The 21,630-nt window shown below is 38.1% G+C and overlaps 1 protein-coding gene across 2 annotated transcripts in view; it reads left to right on the forward strand.

The window, feature by feature from the left end:
- The first annotated feature begins 253 nt into the window (after positions 1-253).
- The window catches only part of FSIP1 (fibrous sheath interacting protein 1), an 89,635-nt gene continuing 68,258 nt past the window's right edge, over positions 254-21,630 (forward strand). The window contains exons 1-9 of one of the 2 annotated variants that reach the window (XM_076344891.1): positions 254-258; positions 1,763-1,894; positions 3,268-3,439; positions 4,316-4,414; positions 6,350-6,522; positions 7,460-7,544; positions 10,841-10,939; positions 13,906-14,006; positions 14,736-14,843. In XM_076344891.1, the coding sequence (XP_076201006.1) occupies positions 1,769-1,894; positions 3,268-3,439; positions 4,316-4,414; positions 6,350-6,522; positions 7,460-7,544; positions 10,841-10,939; positions 13,906-14,006; positions 14,736-14,843 (963 nt within the window). In that variant the 5' untranslated portion in view covers positions 254-258; positions 1,763-1,768. Of the gene's footprint in view, positions 259-1,746; positions 1,895-3,267; positions 3,440-4,315; positions 4,415-6,349; positions 6,523-7,459; positions 7,545-10,840; positions 10,940-13,905; positions 14,007-14,735; positions 14,844-21,630 lie in introns of those variants that run through there. The other variant, XM_076344892.1, reaches the window with a different exon arrangement.

Genomic DNA, 21,630 nt, shown 5'->3' on the forward strand with positions numbered 1-21,630 from the left:
TCCCGCCGCCCCGGCAACGGGCCTGGCACAGCCCAACTACCTGCGGGGGGGGAAGCGAGGAGGAGGACGCTCTCCATACAGCATTTCTCTCTATCAGGACGGAGAAGACAGGCTTCAATGGAGTTATCTGGTGCTTTAGACTTCGTAAGCAAGTGAGAGCTTGATCATATTTTCATCCCTGACACAGGCCAAGAACAGCTCCTCCACCGTCACCCCCGTCCCGACGATGGTACCGCCCCAATTTAAGACGAGCGTGCGGTGAGTTGGTCGTCGTGGCTGTGGCTGTGGCTGTGGCTGTGGCTGTGGCTGTGGCTGTGGCTGTGGCTGTGGCTGTGGCTGTGGCGCCCCCGCGCTGCCGTCCTCCCGCGGTAAGGACGGGGCGGCCATGGGGCTGGCGGGCCCTGACGGGGGTGCCGGCCGCAGGCTCTCCCGGCTACAGGCGCTCCCGGGCGGGGAGGGCTCCGCCCGCCCTCTCTCATGCGGGGCTCTCGGAGCTGGGGCTCTGCCGGGCAGCAGTCCCGTCAGGGCAGCGCCGGGGGCTTCTCTTGCGAGCGCGGGAAAGAGCTTCCTGTCTGGGTGTCTGTTGAAACCTCTTGTGAGATTATGTTTTGTTTGTGTGTTTGTTTTTTTGTTCCGGAATCCTTTGAGTCTCAGCTGGTGCTTATCTTTGGCTTCTTCGTTTATGTTATTTTGGGTCTTCTGTACTTGCTTTTCCACCTGCCCCGGGAACATGAAAGAAGCTCTTAAAAAGCCCTCAGAGGTTGTGGAACACCCGCCGTTGGCAGAGGCCTAGAGGTGGCCAGAACTCGGCAAAGAGTTGGTGGGTTTCCAGGCCGGCCGTTGCAGGCCATTCTGTGAGCAGGCGTGGGGCGGGTTGCAGAGCATTTCCCCGCGCTGCCGCCTCCACGGGCGTCCGCGGGTGTCCACGGGCTTCCAGGGGCATCCGCGGGCACCTCCCGCGACTGTAACTACATCGGTCCCGGCTGCAAGTGGTAAATGGTGTGAAGGGGCCTCTTCGATGAATGAGCCTGAGATTCATGAGTTGAAATGAATGAACGAATGTAAACTTCTCTTTTTCTTCTCTGCCCACTTCTTTATACTGTGTCATGATGTTACGGACCTGTATATGTGACTCGGGTTTGTCCTGTTTCTTGTACTGAAATAAAAAGTTGTATTCACTTGGGCCTTCTGAAAATTACCAGTGCACGTCACATACTCAGATATATAATTCCTGTGAAGTTATGCAGTTTTTGCAGAGAACCATGCATTTCTGTTGTATAAACTCAAAATTGAATTGGGACTGGGAATGTGATTGTTTGGATTTGGGAACTCCCCCCGCTTGGAACTACTGAATGTAAAAAGCTTTTGGCTGCTTTATTTGATATGTTCAAGATGTCTATAAAATACCCTCATTCTTTTGTTGATGCTAACTTTGCCAGTCCCATGTTTTAAAGAAAAAAATAAAGAGCCATGGCATTTCCTTTGTTGTGAGATTACTTTTACGATTTAATCCATTTGAAGTTTTTTGACAGTAAGCACATTTGAATACTTTGGTTGGCTTGATGATATATATTTGTACATATATTAAAAAGTGTATACTTGAGTGGCAAGCTAGTCTATACTGGAAAGACCTCTCAACATTGAATTGCTAGAAAGGATTTGAAACTTGTTTAATCTGCATCTGAAAGATTACTGGGCTTGTGTTGCTTTATTATGAAACTGATCGTTTGGAAGGTTGTTTTTGTTTTTGTCCCAATTTTAGGTCGCAATGGATATTACAAGGGCGAGCTTGGATGAAATTTCAAGGCCTGCATCTAGCTCAAGGGCTTATCCTAATTGTAGATCTTTAAGTACATCTATGGAGTTATTAACGCTAGAGCCACATTTGCCAAAGGTAATTCTTTTCACCTTCAGTGGGTTAGAAACTTTATGCCTAATTCTTCTTAGTAGAATGCCAAAGAAATAAGATTCTGCTTTTTTAGCTTCATAGAGTTCTGGGCTCTGCCGGTGTGCTAAGGGGTTATGTGAAAGTTCATGAATGTGGGCTGCTCCTTATGCATGTGTGGAATGATGTTTAATTTCATTTTTCTGAATATGTGTTACTTTTATATTTGCCACAAAAAGGGCTATTCAGCACCACGACCTGGAAAACTTGGTTGTCTTCCTCTTTATATTTAATCAGATTATTAAATAAATTCTATTTTAAGGAAAAACACTTGAAATTCTGGCAATAATGTGTAGATACACAGCTATAGGCTGTTGATGCATGAACCAGTATGTGCATAATTTCACTTCCATCCTATTTGTGCTTTTAAATTTAAGTTGGAATAAAAATTATTTTGCTTATTAAAAGAAAGCATTTGAACAATCCTCACACGTTGAATTTTTGACTACAAGGCTCTCTCAAGATATGTTTGAATCAAATAAAAAAAATAATTTATAGTATTCCAAGAAATACGACAGCTCCAGGGATTCAGCAAAGTCTGTTGGAAGTAGGTGTTAATCCATCCTCTGAGAAAATTAATATCGGGGATTAAATTAATTTTGGGAACGGGATGTATGATATGGTTGTTGGAATGTAGGAACTGGGACTTGGGAATTAGAGATTTAGATTGATTTACTTAGATTAGTCCAACTGTATTGTACCTCTGTTGACCTGTCTGTAGAATGGGATCATACCTAGATGCTTCCCAGAAGTATTAAATTTTTTTTTTTTATAAGTTCACAGTCAGGTATTAAGGTTAACATCAGATAACTCCGAATCCAAGTTCTGACCTAAATCATAGCCTAATCACAGGCTATTGCATGAAAATTGCAGTCTCTTGAGATTGATGAATTAAGCATAAGCTTTTCAACCCTTCAGAGACTCTTAAAAATTCTATAGTATGAGCAAGAGATTGGGATGCTACCTGGTGCAGGGCACCCACAGTGTCAGGAAATGGATGAGGCTGTTGTACACACAGACTCTTAACTGGTTGGCTGTACCCTCTGCTGCAGCAGGAATGGCATAAACCTTTGGAATCATTTCCTAGCCTGGCAAGCCCAAATCTGGCAGTCTGTGGAATGATGAGCTTGGGAATCAACGTGATATCTAAGAAACAGAACTCTGTATCAGATCTGAAAATGGTTCTTTTATTTAAGAAGTACTCTGCAGTCTTGTATAGAATCGTTGTTAGCCTTTGTGATAGTATGTGATTATTGTGATTATCTTTTTCTTCCCCCCAAAGATTTGTATTTTTATGGTAGTAATGAATTTGCATTTCATAGGTTGATTCACCTGTCAGTTTGGCTGGTAGTCATCAAAGAGATAGTCTAGAAGACTGCTGTCCAGAAGAAGACAAAGGTGATGACAGACAGAACTCTGATGTCAAGGAAGTAAGAACAGATCAGCAAACCACAGTGGAGAGTACGACCATACTGAATCCCAACGAGTTGTCAGGTGTGTTGTGGCTAGACCAAATACCATGTTTGTATAGTCTGGGTAAAATTCTATTGGTGGAGGGAAAAGAGGATGCAAATAGGTAGAATTCTAGAAGAGAAGGAGGTGTCAAAATTCATACCTTTACTTCTCTTCACTATTTTGAATCTGTCTTTGAAGAAAATATAGTGGTAACAGCAGTGATAACACAGGGTATGTCTCGTGGCATCTAAGCTGTGACCTGCACCTTGGTGATGGCCTAAAAGATCAGGAGAAACCATCTGCATGTGTTCCACGAAACCGTGTTAGAAAGTGTTTTCAGTAAGGTGTTTTTATCAAACTTTTTAGAGAGATCATGATCATTTGTTAGAAACTTTGTATCCTAATAATGACCCACCAGTCCAAAAAATTGGAAATTATGGTTGTAAGTTAGAGCATTTAACAACTGAACAATGCTCATACTAATAACATACTTTAAATATAAATATGCAATATCTCATTTTAATGAAAGCACTCATAGAAGTGCTTCAGATGGCATTGTTTTGGCATTCTATAACTGGTAATAAATTAACTTTCTAGAGCTTCTGACTATTTAAAAATAGAGAATCGAAGACCAGTATGTGAAGCAGGAAGTTTGGATACCTTCCTCAAGTTTAGATAGATTTCGTGACAGAACTGAGGTTAAAAGATATCCCTTGATTCCTGTTCCTGTGTTTAACATGAGTCCTGGTGTACTAGTACATATCATTTTTTAAACAGTAATCCACTGCAGAGGCTCTGTGGGATCCCTGACAAAAATGTATTTTGGTTTCTTAATTGTTAACATTTCAAACAGTATCTTTAAAAGTTTATTTCACATCTGTTTTATTGTGAAAGACTTTTTCCTGTGTTTTTCAGGATGTATCTCTAATTCAGATTCTGGAGATGATAGCATTGGGACAAAGGCTTCGAAATTCTGTGAACCTTCCCAAGGAAAACTAAGTAATGCAGAAGCAGGTATTACTTTTCAGGTGTATAAAGTGAACAGTGCAATAAAACTTCTTTTTTCCTTGTTAATGCTTCTAGGAGAGTTTGGGATCATAGTGCATTTGTGTGTGTATTTGTCGTGGTTTAACCTCAGTCGGCAACTAAGCACCACGCAGCTGCTCGCTCACTCCCCCCCACCCGGTGGGATGGGGGAGAGAATTGAAGAGCACAAGTGAGAAAAACTCATGGGTTGAGAGGAAAAACAGTTTAATAATTGAAATAAAATGATAATAATAATAATATGATAATAATAATAATACACAAAGCAAGTGATGCACAGTACAATTGCTCACCACCCGCCGACCGATGCCCAGCCAGTCCCCGAGCAGCGGCCCCCCCGGCCAGCTTTCCCAGTTTATGTACTGAGCATGACGTCACATGGTATGGAATGTCCCTTTGGCCAGTTTGGCTGTGCCCCCTCCCAGCTTCTTGTGCACCTCCAGCCTTCTCAGTCGGTAGAGCATGGAAAACTAAAAAGTCCTTGGCTAGTGTAAGCATTACCTAGCAACAACTAAAACATGGGTGTGTTATCAACATTGTTCTCATCCTCAATCCAAAACACAGCACTGTACCAGCTACTAGGAAGGAAATTAACTCTATCCCTGCCGAAACCAGGACAGTATTTTATAGTTATAAAGAAATATTACAAATTGAAAATGTATATGCATTGTGATATTTAAGAGGTGTTGGATGAATTCTTTAAATAAAATTATTTTATTACAGGATATTCACTTTCTTTAATGATATGATAGTATTTGAGTTTTACTAGGTTAGGTCAATCTAATAAGGCAGAATCCAGTGGTGATTCTATCTTGTGCTGCATTGCTGGTCATCTAACATAATATTCATTTCTTCAGAACACAAATTCGATAGAACTCAACTTCAAAGCTTCACTCAGTAGTTTTAGGTCCAAATTCATCTGCTGGGTTCAGGCCAGTTGAAATAAGTCCTCTTTTTTTATCTTCTGTCCTTGAGGCTTCCCTGGAGCTCAGTGAGATTTTTATAGCTCTCTGCTTGTTGAATCACTCATCTCTTTTTATGGCACAAATTAGACTAATGCATCACAGTAAATGCTTGGGATCAGTGGATGTGTAAAACATTTGACCTCAGAAGATTAGAAAATGAAAAAGTATTGCAGGACTCCAAAACTTGGAAGTCTATGGGATAGGGACAGTGCTACAAGTGTTTCCTCTACTCTTGCTACGGAAGCTAAGTTTGACCAGAAAAGAGGGCAGAACATGAGGATGCTATAGGAAGGGGAAAAGCTAAAAGTGATCAGAAATTGTAATCTGCACGTTTAGGAAAAAGAGACAATACAGAAATCGATTTTAATTAAATAATGGTAGTTTCCATAGTGTTTCACCATTTCTATTTTTCAAAACAACATTTTTCGAGAACCCATATCAGAATCTGGTTTGGCTGGGATATAAGTCAAGACTGAAACTTCTGTATCATTTAAAAGTAGAGATGTTACAGAGTGTCTCTTAACCCCAGAATTACTCATTTTAATGAATGACATTTCAACATATATTCTACTAGTCAGCCTGAATAAATTATTTTTTATTTTTAAGCTTATTTGTCTGTGATTTTTGCTGATACTGTGGAGATGTTGTCACTCTTCCATTATAAATTTGAATTGAACCACTTGCCCAAAATGGGGGGGTTCTTCCTCCTCCACACCCCCATATCCAAGTGCTACAGCTAAAAGTTTGATTCAGCATTCTGTTACAAAGACTTTTATATTTTTCCCTGCTACAAACAGGTTTGGAAATGAACATGATATATATGCTTGAGAATAATAGTACTCTTGTCTATGGTTGTTATCAAATTACTTGTACTGCTTTTTAGCATTTTTTTTAAGTTGAAATGCTTCAAGCTAACATTAATTTTAAATCTATTCTACAGCAAACTCTTTCAACTTGGAAGATTCTGAAGAAAGAGATGTAGATCCTCAGATTCAAGCAGCTATGAAGAAAATGAATAAACTTGACACAATACTGGCAAAAAACTACTTTAAGGAGAGAGCAATTAAAAAACAAGGCAAAGAAATGAGGGCAAAGCTCTGGGAAGATCTTCAGGTTAGAAGTGTTCTGCTTATTTTGTAAATAGTATATCTTAGAGTACTGTCTTACAGAATTATCATATTTCAGATGCATTGTTTTATGAAATAACTCACAGTTGGCTGACTAAAGTGGAGAAATTGATCTTAAAAAGTAACTTTGAATAGGTTTTAATATATATTGTGCAGGCAGGCTTTGAAAGAAGGCTGTGGTACTTAAAAATTGGTATGACTGGTAGCCAAATATACAGCTGTCTAGGTGTGGTTTACTAGCACAGTCTTACGCTTAAGGTCACTACTTGCAGGTATGATAAGGTGTGACAAGAGGTAATGCCTGTGAACCCAAACCTAAAAGCGTTTATTCTGTTCCAGTGTGACCATTCTTAGGCCCATCTATTTCAGTACTGTCTATTATTGAGGAAATTAGAGATGCCCCCTGGAGAAGGCACAAGAACCCTACAGCACAAATTCCTTCACATTATTCTTATCCTGGTCTCTAGCAGTTAAATGTCACTTTAAGCCTTGAAACATGAGATTTATTATTTCCTCCGCGGTTAAGTATTGTATAATTTACATGAATGCAAATGTCAGTTGCTAAAAGGACGTGACTGCAGTTGGTTTGACTGCATCTCATAATTTCAATGGATTTGGATTGAGAGCCATATATACAATACAGAACTTCTTTGTCTTGTGAAATGTGTCTCCATGTGAGAGACAATATATAACAGAAGCTTTAAAGTTCCACTGTGCCCTTATCATAACTTTAGGAGATGTTCAGATAGCCTCAATAAGAAAACAAAGTGGTAAGTAAATGTTGCCGCTGAACAAGGGATTTTTAATAGGGCCTGAAGTTCATTAGACCTGATAAGCAGACAACGTATTTTGCTTTAAAGTATTTACCTTAAAGTAAATATATGCATGTATCTGTATATTTATGCTTTATTTCTTTTGAATAGTCTATCAGTACCACTGGAAGCCATGAGGAGATAGAAAACACAAAACGTTTTTTAGCTTTGATCTCATTATGGCAGGATACAGCTGGTAAGAAAGAGAAGTAAATACCCTGATATAATTATCCTGTATTTTGATTAATATTCATATTTTTGTTGGATACTATAAAATAAAGCTTTCAGACCTTTACGATAAAATAATATTTGCATGTAAAAGTACATCAAGGGAATATTTGAAAAATTAACTGAAATAATTTTTGCATTATCACAAGTGTAGAAGTTGTACTTTAATTTTGTTTATAGAAACTGTATTTTTTCCAAAGAACTGGCTACTCTAGAAGCATTTTTCAAGTTAATGGCAAACAGATGATTTCAGAAAGGATGCATGACTGATAAAACTGGTAAATTAAAGAAATGATAGCAGGTATAGGGAAAAAGAAGAGTGGAAACCTGCTGAAAAGCTTGGATGTCTTTACTGTTTTGGAACATCTGGGCAATAAGCAAAGAATTCAAAATTGCTTTGGTAAACAAACAAAATGATGAAGTTACTGCTGTGTGGTTACTGGTGGTCTTAGTGAGAGAGTTCGCCAGGCTGGAGTACTTGGTGTAGGAAGGGCAGGCAGTTAAAAAATATTAGGCCTAAAAACATTACTTAGAAGCTCTAGGGATGTGGGCCCTGCCACTCATGTATCTTGGAGAAAATTTTCATGTGGGAGTGAGAGAGAGAGTGAGGAGGCAATGCCATAGTAAGGATCTCATAATATGACAGGTCCAGAGGGAGGGAAATCCTGAGCCTTCTTAGGAATTGTTAACAGAAGAACCAAAAGATTAGGACCAAATTATGATACTAACTACTGAGTTGTATGTTGGAAAAGAATGCAGGAAGATGCATGCACAGCCCAGGTCTTGGACCATGGTCCAAAAGGGTCTAAAAGAATTTAAGATTCTGAACGTGAGAGAGAATTAGAGTAAAAGGGATCATCAAATAATACGGAGTGTGTTTCTAAGGAAAAGGCGTGAATATGAAACATGAACTTAGTTTTCTTAACCAGCTTTTTTTCTGAGAATTCTAGGGAAGAAAATTTAGGATAGATGGCAGCTTTAAAAAGTGAAACTATGTTAAAGATGTGCTAGCAGACTGTTCTCAGGAAGAAAAGACTGGGAAGTCTGATAAGATCATTTCTGAGTTTCATGATATGAAAATGAAGACAAAAATATTCAAAGTGGAAATGAACACACTGATAAGAATAAATGTTTGCATTTTAGTCTTTTAGTAAAAATCGCTTCCATCTTAAGTAGCATTTAAAACACAAAATTCTATAGCTGCATTAAAAATAGGCAAATGACTAAGGAAGGATTGAGTTCTTTGACAGGAAAGGTAAACAAATAGTTAATGATACAGAGAAATATGGAATGTGATACATAACAAAAAAAGACTAACTATGATCAAAATTACAGTGAATACCAATAATGTAAAACTATAGGTAGAATAGGGAAAGAAAAGTTAAAAAACTATTTAGAAATGTTTTCTCTTCTGAGTTGGAAGGACACAATTCTGTTGGAGTTCCAAAGCAAGTGGTTGAAGCATGTTCTGAAATATTGATAGTTTTCTTCAAGAATGCACAGAGGATTTGCATGCTTGCAGGGACCTGGAAAAAGAAAAAAATGGGTATTTTAAAATGTCCTCCTTTTTCTTTCTGTGGCTAGACTCTTACTGGGGGAGACGCTGGAACAAACTGTAGGCATTCTGCTCACAATGTCTTTATTGGGAGGGGCAGGGAGAACAAAAACAGACTGAATTTTTCAAGAATATACCATGTCAAAACTGCTCAAGAGTGGTTTTAAAAAAATTTGCTGTTTGAATACTTTGTCTTGGTGCTGGACTTAGACATTTGTCAATCATATGCACATTTTGCATCCTCTCTTTTTTCTTGTTGGGGAGAGAACAAGGATTTGAGGTCTGAATGGTTATTGCTGAGCAAAAATCTGAGCTTGAATGTTGGAAGTATGTGCATAATAATGGTAGCAATGTGTGGTTAAAACATTTCAACAAAACTTCTTATTACAAGGTAACCTACTTTTATTTCTGTGCTAAAGTTTGGATTATTGAGGGAAGAACACAGAATTTGATACGGGTGATATTTAAAAAGTCTCCAGTAGGTGTCAGGATATAGTAAAAAATCAATAGGCAAGCAAGACTATATGGTTGTTAATGAACTCCGTGCTTTAATTCCTCTTTTGTTTCAGTGGTAACTCCTTGCTGTAGGGTGCATCATACGGGTTCTGGTGTACCGTACTGGCAAAACTGCATAGTTTAGATTTATATTTTTCAGCCAGCTTGATCTTTATCTTGAATTTTCTGTGACATTCTAGTGCCTTACTTTTCAGGTCTTATTTACTTACTTATTTAAATGAGTGCCTTGATAGCTGCCCTGGTTGATACTGAAATGGAATGCAATTCGTATATTTTGCTTTTCAGAGCTTGAATTTGATAAAGAGCTTTATTAAATAAATTATATAGGGGAGCTATTTAATTATAGCTTTTAATGTGGCTGTGAAATCAAACACAAGTTCTGGGTACAAAATCATTAATAAGCTATGTGTCCCAGCCTCTCAGGCACAGAAAAACCTCTGACACGCTCATGGCAGAAATGTAAATCAGGATTTAATTAAACGGCCTTAAATTCATTCCCCTGTGCTCTGTGTAACAAAATCATACTTTCAGTTGAGTCCATTAAACTTCATTATTACAGGATGTTGGTTGTTTTTTTCAGTGTGAAAAACACATTTTTCATATGATATATATGGTTCTTCGCAATATGAGTCCTTTTCTGTAAGTGTGAAGCATATAGACTGCAAGTTAATGCTCTAACTTATACTTCCAGTTGATATATGTCAGTACCATAACTGAATTTTTTTGAGTAACTGAAACAACTCTTGCATGCTGGGGTGTTTGAACACTTTTTTCTAGACTATACCCTTGACCTAAGCCACTTGGAAGTCTAATAATTCTTGCACCCCTGCAGACACCAACTGTGAAAATCTGGATGCTTTGTTATCGTTTAAACTTCTAGATGACTTGCCACATGGTGTCTGCAGAGGCTTTTGAACTTTAGGGCCTTGGGCTGTACCTTCTAGAATGTAATTATTTGTCTTGAATGGGCAGTAGTTGTTAAAAACACAGCCATGTGAAACATCATAGTTATTCATGAGACACACCTTACACTTTTCCCCCTTCTTTATTTCTTGAGAAATATGGTGGTGATGCAATTTATCCAAGTAAATTTCTTTAACTTTCATGTGTGAGATCTTGTAGTCTGATACACATGAAACTAGATCTTCTTTAAATACATTTCAATTAAATTTTACTGAAAAAATTCTTTACAGATCCCTCCCATGCTAAAGAAGATGAAATATGTACTTCAGTATTTCACACACAAATTAATCCAGAAGATTATGATCGCCATAAAACCCAACATAATCAGGGTAAGCTTTTATAGTTTCTATTTCTAGATATGGCAAAACAACATGTACAATGGGTGGGTAATGAAGACTTGGCCTTTGTGGCTAGGCCAATGAAATCAGAAAAAGCAAGGTCACTTAGTGGAATGGCAACAGTTCTTATTTTTTTACAAATGATAAAAAAGAATAATTTTGTTTGTGACTTACCTAAAACATTTTACTCAACATGCTAAGAAAATTTTTACTTTCAGGGTTATAAACCTTTTTTTCTTTCATTGCAAAATGATGAGGAGTGCAACTGATTCGTTGTAAAATGTATCACTGGTTCTTCATAGAAATTCTTTAAAAACTTGTCTTTGCTGTTATTCTAAGGTACTGTAACTTTCATTAATAGGTTTATATTCAAGAAACCATCTAAAAATGAAGAGTGGTGCCGTATACAGTTTCAACTGTTCTGTAATTTTTTTGTTTTCAGAAGAAATTGTATGGATGTTGTGACAAACCTAAATCTTCAGACAACTCATTTTATGTTTTGTTATGCTCATTGTTGTAAAGGCTGCATTGCTTTTATGGATTAAGTACTTTCTGGCAAAAATCAAACATCTGTGCTGATACTTTTAGACATCACTTGTTTATGTGCACTGAATAGAGGTATCAAATGCTGGTAGTAGTGTAGTGTGTCCAACTCTTCAAAATAAATGGAATTGTGCTTTTGTGCCTCTGTTCTTTCCCTATTTGAAATTTAAATTTGTGTGGTTGAGTAACTTCTCACATGTGTTGTGACATAAGAAGAATAGCTTCAGCTGCCTTTGCTATCAGCTGCAATTGTTTATTTCTTTGTCATCTACCATTCTATGTAAACAGTTGGAATCTGTCTTCCTGGTGACTGCTTAAGATGACAAGGATATAATAAACAGGTGTTCCTCAAGGTTGGACCATTGATGGCAGCGGAATCTCTGCACTTTTTTTGAATGTGACTGCATGTTTTAACTTCTCAAACCTGGACCTCAACTCCCTTATCCTTTTATCACTTGTCTTAGTCCACCAGTATGTGACCTTAATTTTGTGTTACTAAATGTTTCTTCACACTGGGTTGGAACAGTGCTGTGCTTTTGATTTCTCTGTCTCCCTACCGTGTGTCTTCATTCCTCCCTTAAAATGAAGCTTGACCCTCATGCTTCCACCTTCACGCTTTCTCAGTTGTGCTGGAGTGTCCTTGAATAGCAATGGCAGGTTTCATTACCAGTGTTCAGGAAAGCAATGACTTCTAAAGCTCCCAGTACAGGCATGGTTGGGAGTTGCTGTTGCTTGCAGTATTTTGAGACGTTCTACATTCTTTTAGTTTGGGAACGCATGAAATAGAGATCACTTACAACTTACAAGCAATAAATTACTTAAATGACTTTTACTGTTTCTGCTGGAGGCTTTTGATATGGTTTCTGAATAGCTAAGACTTACTGTTTTGGTTGCTTTTGGATTTCTGTGTAACAGTTGTCATAAAGGCAGACCCTGAACAAGAGGAGCTTTACTTGTGAAGAAGAATGTATGTATTAGTTTTATAATATTACTTTAGCAGTCTTATCAAGATTCGTACCACATCTTTGAAATTTGTACCAAATCTACCAAAACTTGTATGCAAAATTTGTTGAGCTGCAGTCTCTTTTACTTACCCATGGCAATCTTCAGTGTATTCCTTGTCCCAGTGATCCATGTCTGTCCCTTCTTTACTGGAATGTACTGAGATGTTCCGTATGATGGCTTCCTCTCAAAAACGCTTATTCTACAGTTAGAGAAAGATATAAACGCTTAAAAATAATGTTTCATGTATGTTGCATGTTATGTTGGTGTTTGGTGTGTTTTGCTCATTTCAGGATACAACTTGTCATGTTTATATTGATTGGTAAATTCTTATATGATCCACTTCCTTGATAGATTCAAGATGTTTCCTGGTAATGTTAAAGATGGTTTGGGATGCTTTCAGTTAACAGTTGTGCATTTGAACTGTGACAGGTCAGATCCAACACCTCAGTCCTTTAAAGTTTAATTGCAATTTGAGAGTAAATCTGATTGGTGAGAATGTTGCACAGTTTTTTGTCCATAGTGTGCAAAAGGATGCATGGAATTTATTTCATATCTTTGGGAGTTTGCTTTCAGTCTACTCACTCTGAAAAAGAGTTAATTCCATGTAAACTTCCATAGCCTATCTTCTATTATTTAACATTGAGGTTTTTTGTAGGCAGATAGCCCACCCATTTTTCAAATCTCTCCTTTCCAGAAAAGCCAAAGGTACTGTGCCTACTTTTGAAGTAGTTTTTGAGACTTAGAAGTTGGTTGTATTTTCTTAGACTTGTTATTTAATGTGATAAATATTTGCTGTTTGTAAAGCAATTGCTGTTCTAAAACTGGTAAAAGTCTCTGAAAAACAGAATGTGTGCCCATTTTAGTATGATGGATAGAAACCCATTGTTGGAAAAAAGCATATGTGATGTTGTCAGAATATCATGTGGCTGTGTTTAATAGCTTTAGAGCTCTACAACAAGTTTTATTTTTAAACAAAATTTGTTTTATAAGCTGTGTTATAATAATATCAGCTATATCATCTGTTCTTCAGCTGTTTTATTTTAAAAAATGTACTTGATATGTCTCCAAATAGTTCTGTGGTTTTCAAAAAAATTATTGTCTGGTTTTGTACTGATGATAAAACTGAAACAATGATAGGATTCGAAGGAATGCCATGGCTTTTAAAGCAGCCATGTTTAACATTTTTGAGGTCAGAAATCCAAAAGTATTTTAGCCTCCCCAACACTGAATTATCTCATATAGTAAAAGCTTAAAAATGAGATTAGATTTTGACAATAGTTGTGTTTTAAATATAGCAATATAGTTTATATGTTTGTTAAAGATTTAAATGGGATTGCTGTTATTACAGCTCACATTGATTCAGAAAAGGGATGATGATAACTTAGCAACTTTTCTTCCTTGAACTTCAGATTGTGCAAGTGAAATAGAAACAAATGAATTTCTTAATCAAGCAGAAAAAACGCATAGCAAAAGTAAAAACAATCAGGATTTCATTAAAAAGAACATTGAGGTAAGCATTAAAGCATAAAATCATTAACATTTTGTTAAATGTTAACTAAAAATAGTATATAAGTACTTCTGCGGACAGTTGGGTTTCTTTATCAGGAACATTAAAAGCTAATTAGGCATAAATGAAAAAAATCTTGCTGTTAAAAATTGCTTATGGCAAAATACTGTATAAGATAGTTCTCATCTTGGATGCTCTCATTGGTGGAGATAATACTGTGTCTATGTATTTGCTAAAGAGTACTGGAAACTGAATTGTTCTGTTTGTGCCTGGACATAGCTTGTTTTGAGGGCAAATATTTCCTAAGATTTTCTTTAAATGTATTTACTGTTAAGTTAAAGGAAGATGTTCTTATGCATAGATAAGGAATAGGTATGCAGGTTGTTCATGTATAGCCTGCATGGGACCCTTATTCACAGAAGACTTCTTTCTGTCAGAAAATAGATACCTTGATTTTTCATGCTTTTTTTTCTGTGAAGAACTAGTAGCTATAATGATTTTTCATCCAACGAAAAATATCCGCCCCCCCTCCCCATGTCAAAGACTGTTATAAGATTATCAATGTATTAGATATAGGCTGCTGGCTTTTTCTGTCAGAGTGATACTTTCGTATCATGGCAATAAGCAAGACTTGGATGTTAATTTCCCAGAGTTTAAAAACTTTGTTTTGGTGCTGTTTGAGCTAATGGAGTTCTAAAGTTTGTTTTTTTTTTCTTTTTGTAAATATTTCAGCTAGCAAAGGATTCAGGAAACCAGATTGTTATGCTTGAGAGAGAAAGGAAAAGGTTAATTGAACTATTGAAAGATACAGAAGATGGAATTGAATTGCAAGGTCTTGAGGTATGGCAACTTTAATTTGTACTGTATTTGTCTTATTTGTACAGTAAATCTAAATTTGATTTGGTTTTAGTCTTACCATGAAGTAACCTACTGAGATATGAGAGAAAAGCTGGACAAATCTGATTGGCTTTCTCTCCAAGAATGAATTTTCATTGACTTCTTTGTTCATTTTACTAACACTTGGACATGCCTGGCCTCAGAAAAACAGCAAAACTTAAAAGTTAGACGTGGGTGGAAGGAGCTTAGAAGCACACTCAGAGAAGATGATGAGCTGTGTTCTCTGCATAAAATGTGAAGTTGCTGCCTATCAATCTGAGTGGCTAGTGCTGTAGTCTCTGGTAGAAGGGCCAGTAACTGCTTCAAAAAAACCCCAAGAGTTTTTTGAGGACATGAACTTCAGAATACAGCAATTGGGGAAATATACATTGATGAAGCCTATGTGTCCATTTAGAAAGATAACATGGCATCTTTGTGTGGCTTCCAACTCACTCTCTCTGAAAAGTACACAGCCAAAGTCTGCTTAAGTATACTGCAGTGGATAGCAAGAGCTGAAGTAGATAGAAATACCTTTCCTCATGGAGAGTAAAAACGTGTTTGATTTGTCCACCAGTCACTGCTTCTAGGAGACTCTGTGCCACAAAATGATTCCCAGTAACGTGAAGACGTCAAATAGTCTTTTGATCTCCCAGTTACTAGGAGATGGCCTTTATTTCTTACTGCTTTGAGAGGAATGTGAAGGACTTCTCAGGGGCTCTGTTGTTTTACAGAAGTAATCATAAGGCTGCTAGGATGGGAACATAAAATTTGGTTTGAAAAATAAATCATACTAGGAACTTACAGTATTTTTCAACTATATATAGTATTAAACATGCTAAAGATAGGTGTTTTCATAGAATGAACATCCTCAAACTATGTAAACTTGATATAACACTTCAAGAAAACTGCATTTTAATAAATAAGAAGAAATATTGGGAAAATGCTTGCTTTGGGTAAAGAAATGAGGTGACCTTTCTAATTTGTTTTACATTAAAATGTACATTATGTTAAGTCTGTAGTAATGTTACAAACTTTTTCACAACACTTGTAAGTATACACTGAATGATAGTACCTAAGAAGAAAGATGTCAACTTTGTGTAGAATGAACAAAATATATCCAAGGTCCACTTTCTGTTTAATTTATACAGCTAAAAATGATCTGGAGTAAATTATTTTTCAGTAGGTTAAATAACAACTTACGTGTGAGAGAAAGGAACAAAAGCAAATGCAATGTATTTTTTTTCTTTTTTTAATTCTCTCTTCTCATATTGTACTTTGAGTTATTTTCTAATGGTGGTGAAGACATCCAAGAGGTGATGTTCTTCATTACTATTTTCTGAAATGTGTCTAAAATCCGTCTTTATAAATTACTTTTTCAGGATATGGGGTAGGAGGTGAGCTCAGGATTTTCTTCATCTGAATCCAAACCGGTTATGGAAACAGAGAACTAACTTACCCATTGTGACATTAAACAAATTTGTAATTTACCCAACTTCAGTGTGATTTCTAGGTCAAAACTCTTTCGGTCCATGGTCCAAAACTTTTTACTCTAGGGAAACTAGTAAATACACACTATGTTTTGGCATTTTCAGAGCTTTGTGCGGCAAATATAAGTGAAGGAGTCCAGATCAGTCAGGTAAACCTGATGGACAAATGACTAAGGTTATATAAATGTGCTGTATTTTAACAGTAACTGTTCTTTCACGGTTAGTAAACTGAAGTAGAAGCACAGAAAACATAACCTTTGCTGATCATTGGTATGCAAAGGTTTAAAACTATCAGCCACACTCAGTGCTTGTGTTCATGAGACAAAAAACTTCGACTTCTGTGAAATTGCACCGATCTTCCTGTTGACCTGACATTTGTTCCCTCACTTTACATAGAAAGCTTATTGAATTTTTTGGGACATGAACACTGACCTTGCAGATTGACTTATTTATCTGTGTAAAATACTCATCAGTTAATGATGTTGCACAGAGATGTTTGACTTGGCTGACATAGTTTAACATTAAAAAAAATGCAGTGGAAGACTCTTTGGTCTAATGTTGATCTACTGGTTAAGAGAGTTGATTTTTATTCTACTTTTGTTTGCATATTAGAAGAACAAAGTTAAAGCTCACTGGATCATTATGTAATTAATCTTTTGTCTGTGCATTTAGGAAAAGATTCAAGGTATTCTATCAGATATGCTTGCAACAGGTTTGGCATTATAATTCCATGTAAGGGTGACAAAATGTTCATCTGAAACAGTACTTCATCCAACCTTGGAATAGGAAGAAACTGTAGGGAGAGGGTTGTGGGGGTTTTCTTTGTTTTTGTTTTACTCCTCTTGTTGGAAAGGCTGGTGTTTGATTAACAATACCGTCTCTTCTGTTCTTTCCTGATCAAGGACATGTTCCAATTTGAGGAGATGGTCCTTCATTTGATAAACCTCAGCATTTAAAGACATGAAGATGTTTTAAACAGCCTTCTGTTAGTAAACATCATAGTTTTCTGACCTAGAGTATAGTGGCTTTTTGTACCTTTTTTGCACCAATTCTCAAGGCATCAAGGCAATGGAAAAGTATAACGTTTTTCCAAATTTTGTATTTGGCACATGTCACTATCATGTGGGCATGTATCTATAGAGATTTTACTATTTGTATCAGATATTGAATAGATAACTACACACGACATGTGTGTTCCTGTATGTTCTTGATACAATGGACAAGAATGGGAAAGGTGATTTGTAGGCTGGTGTCCTGGTTTTGGCTGGGGTAGAGTTAATTTTCTTCCCAGTAGCTGGTACAGTGCTGTGTTTTGGATTTAGGGTGAGAATAATGTTGATAACACACCGATGTTTTAGTTGTTGCTAAGTAGTGCTTACACTAGTCAAGGACTTTTCAGCTTCCCATGCTCTGCCAGTGAGAGGCTGGGAGGGGGCACAGCCAAGACAGCTGACCCAAACTGGCCAAAGGGGTGTTCCATACCATGTGACGTCATGCTCAGTATATAAGCTGGGGAGAGTTGGCCGGGGGGACAGTGACCACTGCTCGGGAACTGGCTGGGCATCGGTCGGCAGGTGGTGAGCAATTGCATTCTTCATCACTTATTTTGTATATTCTTTTATCATTATTATTATTATTTTCCCTTCCTTCTCTGTTCTATTAAACTGTCTTTATCTCAACACATGAATTTTACTTTTTTTCCCCCGCAATTCTCTCCTCCATCCCACTGGGAGGGGGGGAGTGAGCAAATGGCTGTGTGGTGTTTAGCTGCCTGCCGGGTTAAACCACAACAATCCTTTTGGCACCCAACATGGGGCATGAACCCATGACCCTGAGATTAAGAGTCTCATGCTCTACTGACTGAGCTTGGGGTGGAAACACAGCCCTACCATTTGCCATGGGCTGATCCAGACTGCACTGGAACAGGGTGAAGCTCCAGAACACCTGCAATACATAGATGACATCGTCGTTGGACTGTTGTGGTTTAACCTGGCAGGCAGCTAAAATAAGCCAGTTCCCGAGCAGTGGTCACCCCTCCGCCCTGCTAACTCCCCCCAGTTTATGTACTGAGCATGACGTCACATGGTATGGAACACCGCTTTGGCCAGTTTGGGTCAGCTGTCTTGGCTGTGCCCCCTCCCAGCCTCTCACTGGCAGGGCATGGGAAGCTGAAAAGTCCTTGACTAGTGTAAGCACTACTTCGCAACAACTAAAACATGGGTGTGTTATCAACATTGTTCTCATCCTCAATCCAAAACACAGCACTGTACCAGCTACTGGGAAGAAAATTAACTCTATTCCAGCCAAAACCAGGACAGTTAGTCTAGTCTGTACTAGATCATCTCTTTAAAGAAAACAGCTCCTAAATCTACTGCCGAAGTAGAATAAAAGAAAGGATAATACTTAGTTACTTAAATCTGTCTAGTCTGGAGATGGATTCTTCCTCTCTCACGTTTGAATTATATTATGGGTGAGGCATTTCCTGTGGCTGCTTTATAATAAAGATCATGAGGAAATTATGAGCTAATGAGTAATCTAGACTGCTTCAAGGTGGTCCAGGTAATTGTCCAGCTGATGGCCACTTTCATCTTACTTCATTCTGACTTTTGAAAAGCTGGTGCAACCACACTGGCTAAAGTAATGTTTCAGAGGTTATCAATCAAGGCAGAGCTGGCTATGCTGTATGAATTCCTCTGTATAGTGTAATGTGGATTAGATAACTTCATTTGACTTGTACTACTAAATATGTCAAATATCCAAACAGCACTTCTCACTTTTTAAAAACAGTGTTTTATGAGTAGTGTTTTAGAAGTACATATTCATGCTAACCTAATTGTCAAAGCTGCAGGGGTATAATTTGTTTCAGATGTTCCACAGTAATAAGCACTGACTGTGCTGTTATAAAAGTATTGTTCTGAGTTAACACACAGGAAACACTGACAGGACAGAAGCTTATTTTCCAAGCAAAGCCATCTTGAAAATACAGAAGAGAATGTGTGAGTCCATTTAACCCTGGAGTAAAGCAACTACTGGAGTAATTTGGATACTTGGAGCATGGGCTATGAAAGCGTGGGATATAGACACTGAGCTGTAGCTCATGGGCCCAGTTGCAGCTTAACTGACTTCTGTAGAGTCATTTCTGTGTGTTTGCACTGTGCTCTTCAGTGTTTGATTAGGGGGTGGTTAACATGGCACAAGTGTAGTACCACATTGGATACTTCTGTTATGATGGTCACTGTCTTACCTGAAGAGATGCTTCCACAAAGCTGGCAAGCTTCTAGAGATATTTGAGTGGCTTCTCTGGAGTCAGGTCATGTCTGGAGAGGCTTACTAGTTGTGTCAACATACTTGTATGAGAAAGCATTAGAAGAACTGATTTTGTTTCACAAAAGAGATTACTCTTTTTTTAATTTAGTATGGAGGTAATTTATAACAGGTGTTTGGGGTATGCTTTTTTTCTTTTTGCAACCAGTGTGATTCAGGGTAATGGGGATGAACCAGGGATGACCTCATAGCAGTGGTATTGTAATTGGAAGCTCTTGTGTGGATGTGGATCCTCCCCTTGTGTGGATGTGGCTGCTTGAATAGCCAGAGGATTAATCTGGAAGCTGTAAAGGAGTGGTGGACATGAATCCCTTGCAAGACACATGTTGAAGTCTTAGGGCAAGGTGCTGGCTCTCTTCTGTTAGGAAAAAGAAAGGAAACCAGCAATACACCCCTGCCCTGCCCTTCTAAGGACCTACCTGGTGTTTCCTTGGTGTCAGGACAGAGATGTAATCTGCTAGTGTCATTCCCAGTGGATGGTGGTATTGCAGACTTGCTTCCCTGAGTGTTAGACAGGAGTGCCAGATTGCTGTGGAGAACCTGCATCTGTTTGTCAATATGAGCCCATTTGTTTGCATTAAGTGGGCCAAGCTCACTCATAATATGCAACTGTCTGTACTAGGAGCACATATTCATATTGGCTAGTCAGGTGTTACTGCTATCAAGAGGAAAAAGTAATGTAAATCATGATCCGGAAAAGAACTCTGTGCTCTCTGTCTCTCCCAGTGTTTCTTTGATAACATACTGGGGCTCCAGAAGGGCGGCAGCTACTCATCTCAGAGCAGTTCGTTTGCTTTCCTGTAGATGCCTTGTTTTCTTCTTTGGTGATGCATTGCAAGTGTCACATTACATGTCATAACCTCATTTTGAGATTTGGCTCCAGGTGGTTTCTGCCATAGCATCAACCTCTGCAGTTTCATTCCAAGCCTGGTTTTGGTCAGGTTTTCTCTCTTTTTGACTCCTTACCAGATGGAAAGTGGTTGTCCTTTTAGATATAGCTGCTGATTGTGTTTCCTTCTTTGACTTGCACAGGGGTCTGTTGCTTCCACTTCCTTCAGAGGACGAGAGAGTAGTGTATTATGTTCCACTTTATTTGGACTTCTAATGTGCTGCTGTGCGGGTGTGATTGAGTGTGTACCAGAATAGATACGTCTCTGGATTGGCTGCCAGACTTTGAGATGTAAGCTCATTGGGGGAGTTTGACAAGATGTGTTTAGTGTAGTTGAGAACATCTCATTTTTATGCCTGTTGACTTGCATTTGTCTTTTTTAAAAGCAAAAAATATCTTGCTGTCTCAAGTTGGTCAACTTGAGTATGGTCAACTCTCTGTACAGTTCCTTGGACTTAAGCTGTAATACGGTGTCTCCAGAATAAACGTGCAAACAAGGAGTGCTGAGATGCCAGGCATAACAGAAGTGATTTAGGATGATATTGAGGGCAGTTCTAGTGCAGTTTCTGAGGGCTGTGCTTTTGCACTTCAATATTAGCATTGAAAATGTGAGCTTATAGCATGTTCTTTGTGTTTTCTGTCTTAGGACTGGTGGATCTATGTCTGCCAGATGCTTTCCTCTTCGTCTCTATCCTCTGCACTATCTTGCAAAGGAGCACAACACTCCTAAAATTGATTTTGATGTCAGTGGCATCATAAAGTGATGCTTACTGTGCAGCACTGGACAGCAAGATCTATGTGCAAGTTAGACTGTGACAAGCAATTACTCCTTCAAAAGGGAGCTGGGACTGTTACGTTGAACAAATACAGAAACTGCAACAAGGGAAGAGTTTGCATCCATGGAAGGGAGCTGCGATAGGCATGGCATGGCATGCATGAGACTGTTTTAAAGGTTTGACTAACTTGTCTAAGAGGCTATAAAGTGAAATGCATCATTAAGGAAAAGGGGTTAGCTATCTAAAGTGCTTCTTTTAGGTGTAAAGAGAACTTG

The sequence above is a fragment of the Aptenodytes patagonicus genome, chromosome 7 (genome assembly GCF_965638725.1).
Source record: "Aptenodytes patagonicus chromosome 7, bAptPat1.pri.cur, whole genome shotgun sequence".
In the NCBI taxonomy this organism is placed as follows: domain Eukaryota; kingdom Metazoa; phylum Chordata; class Aves; order Sphenisciformes; family Spheniscidae; genus Aptenodytes; species Aptenodytes patagonicus.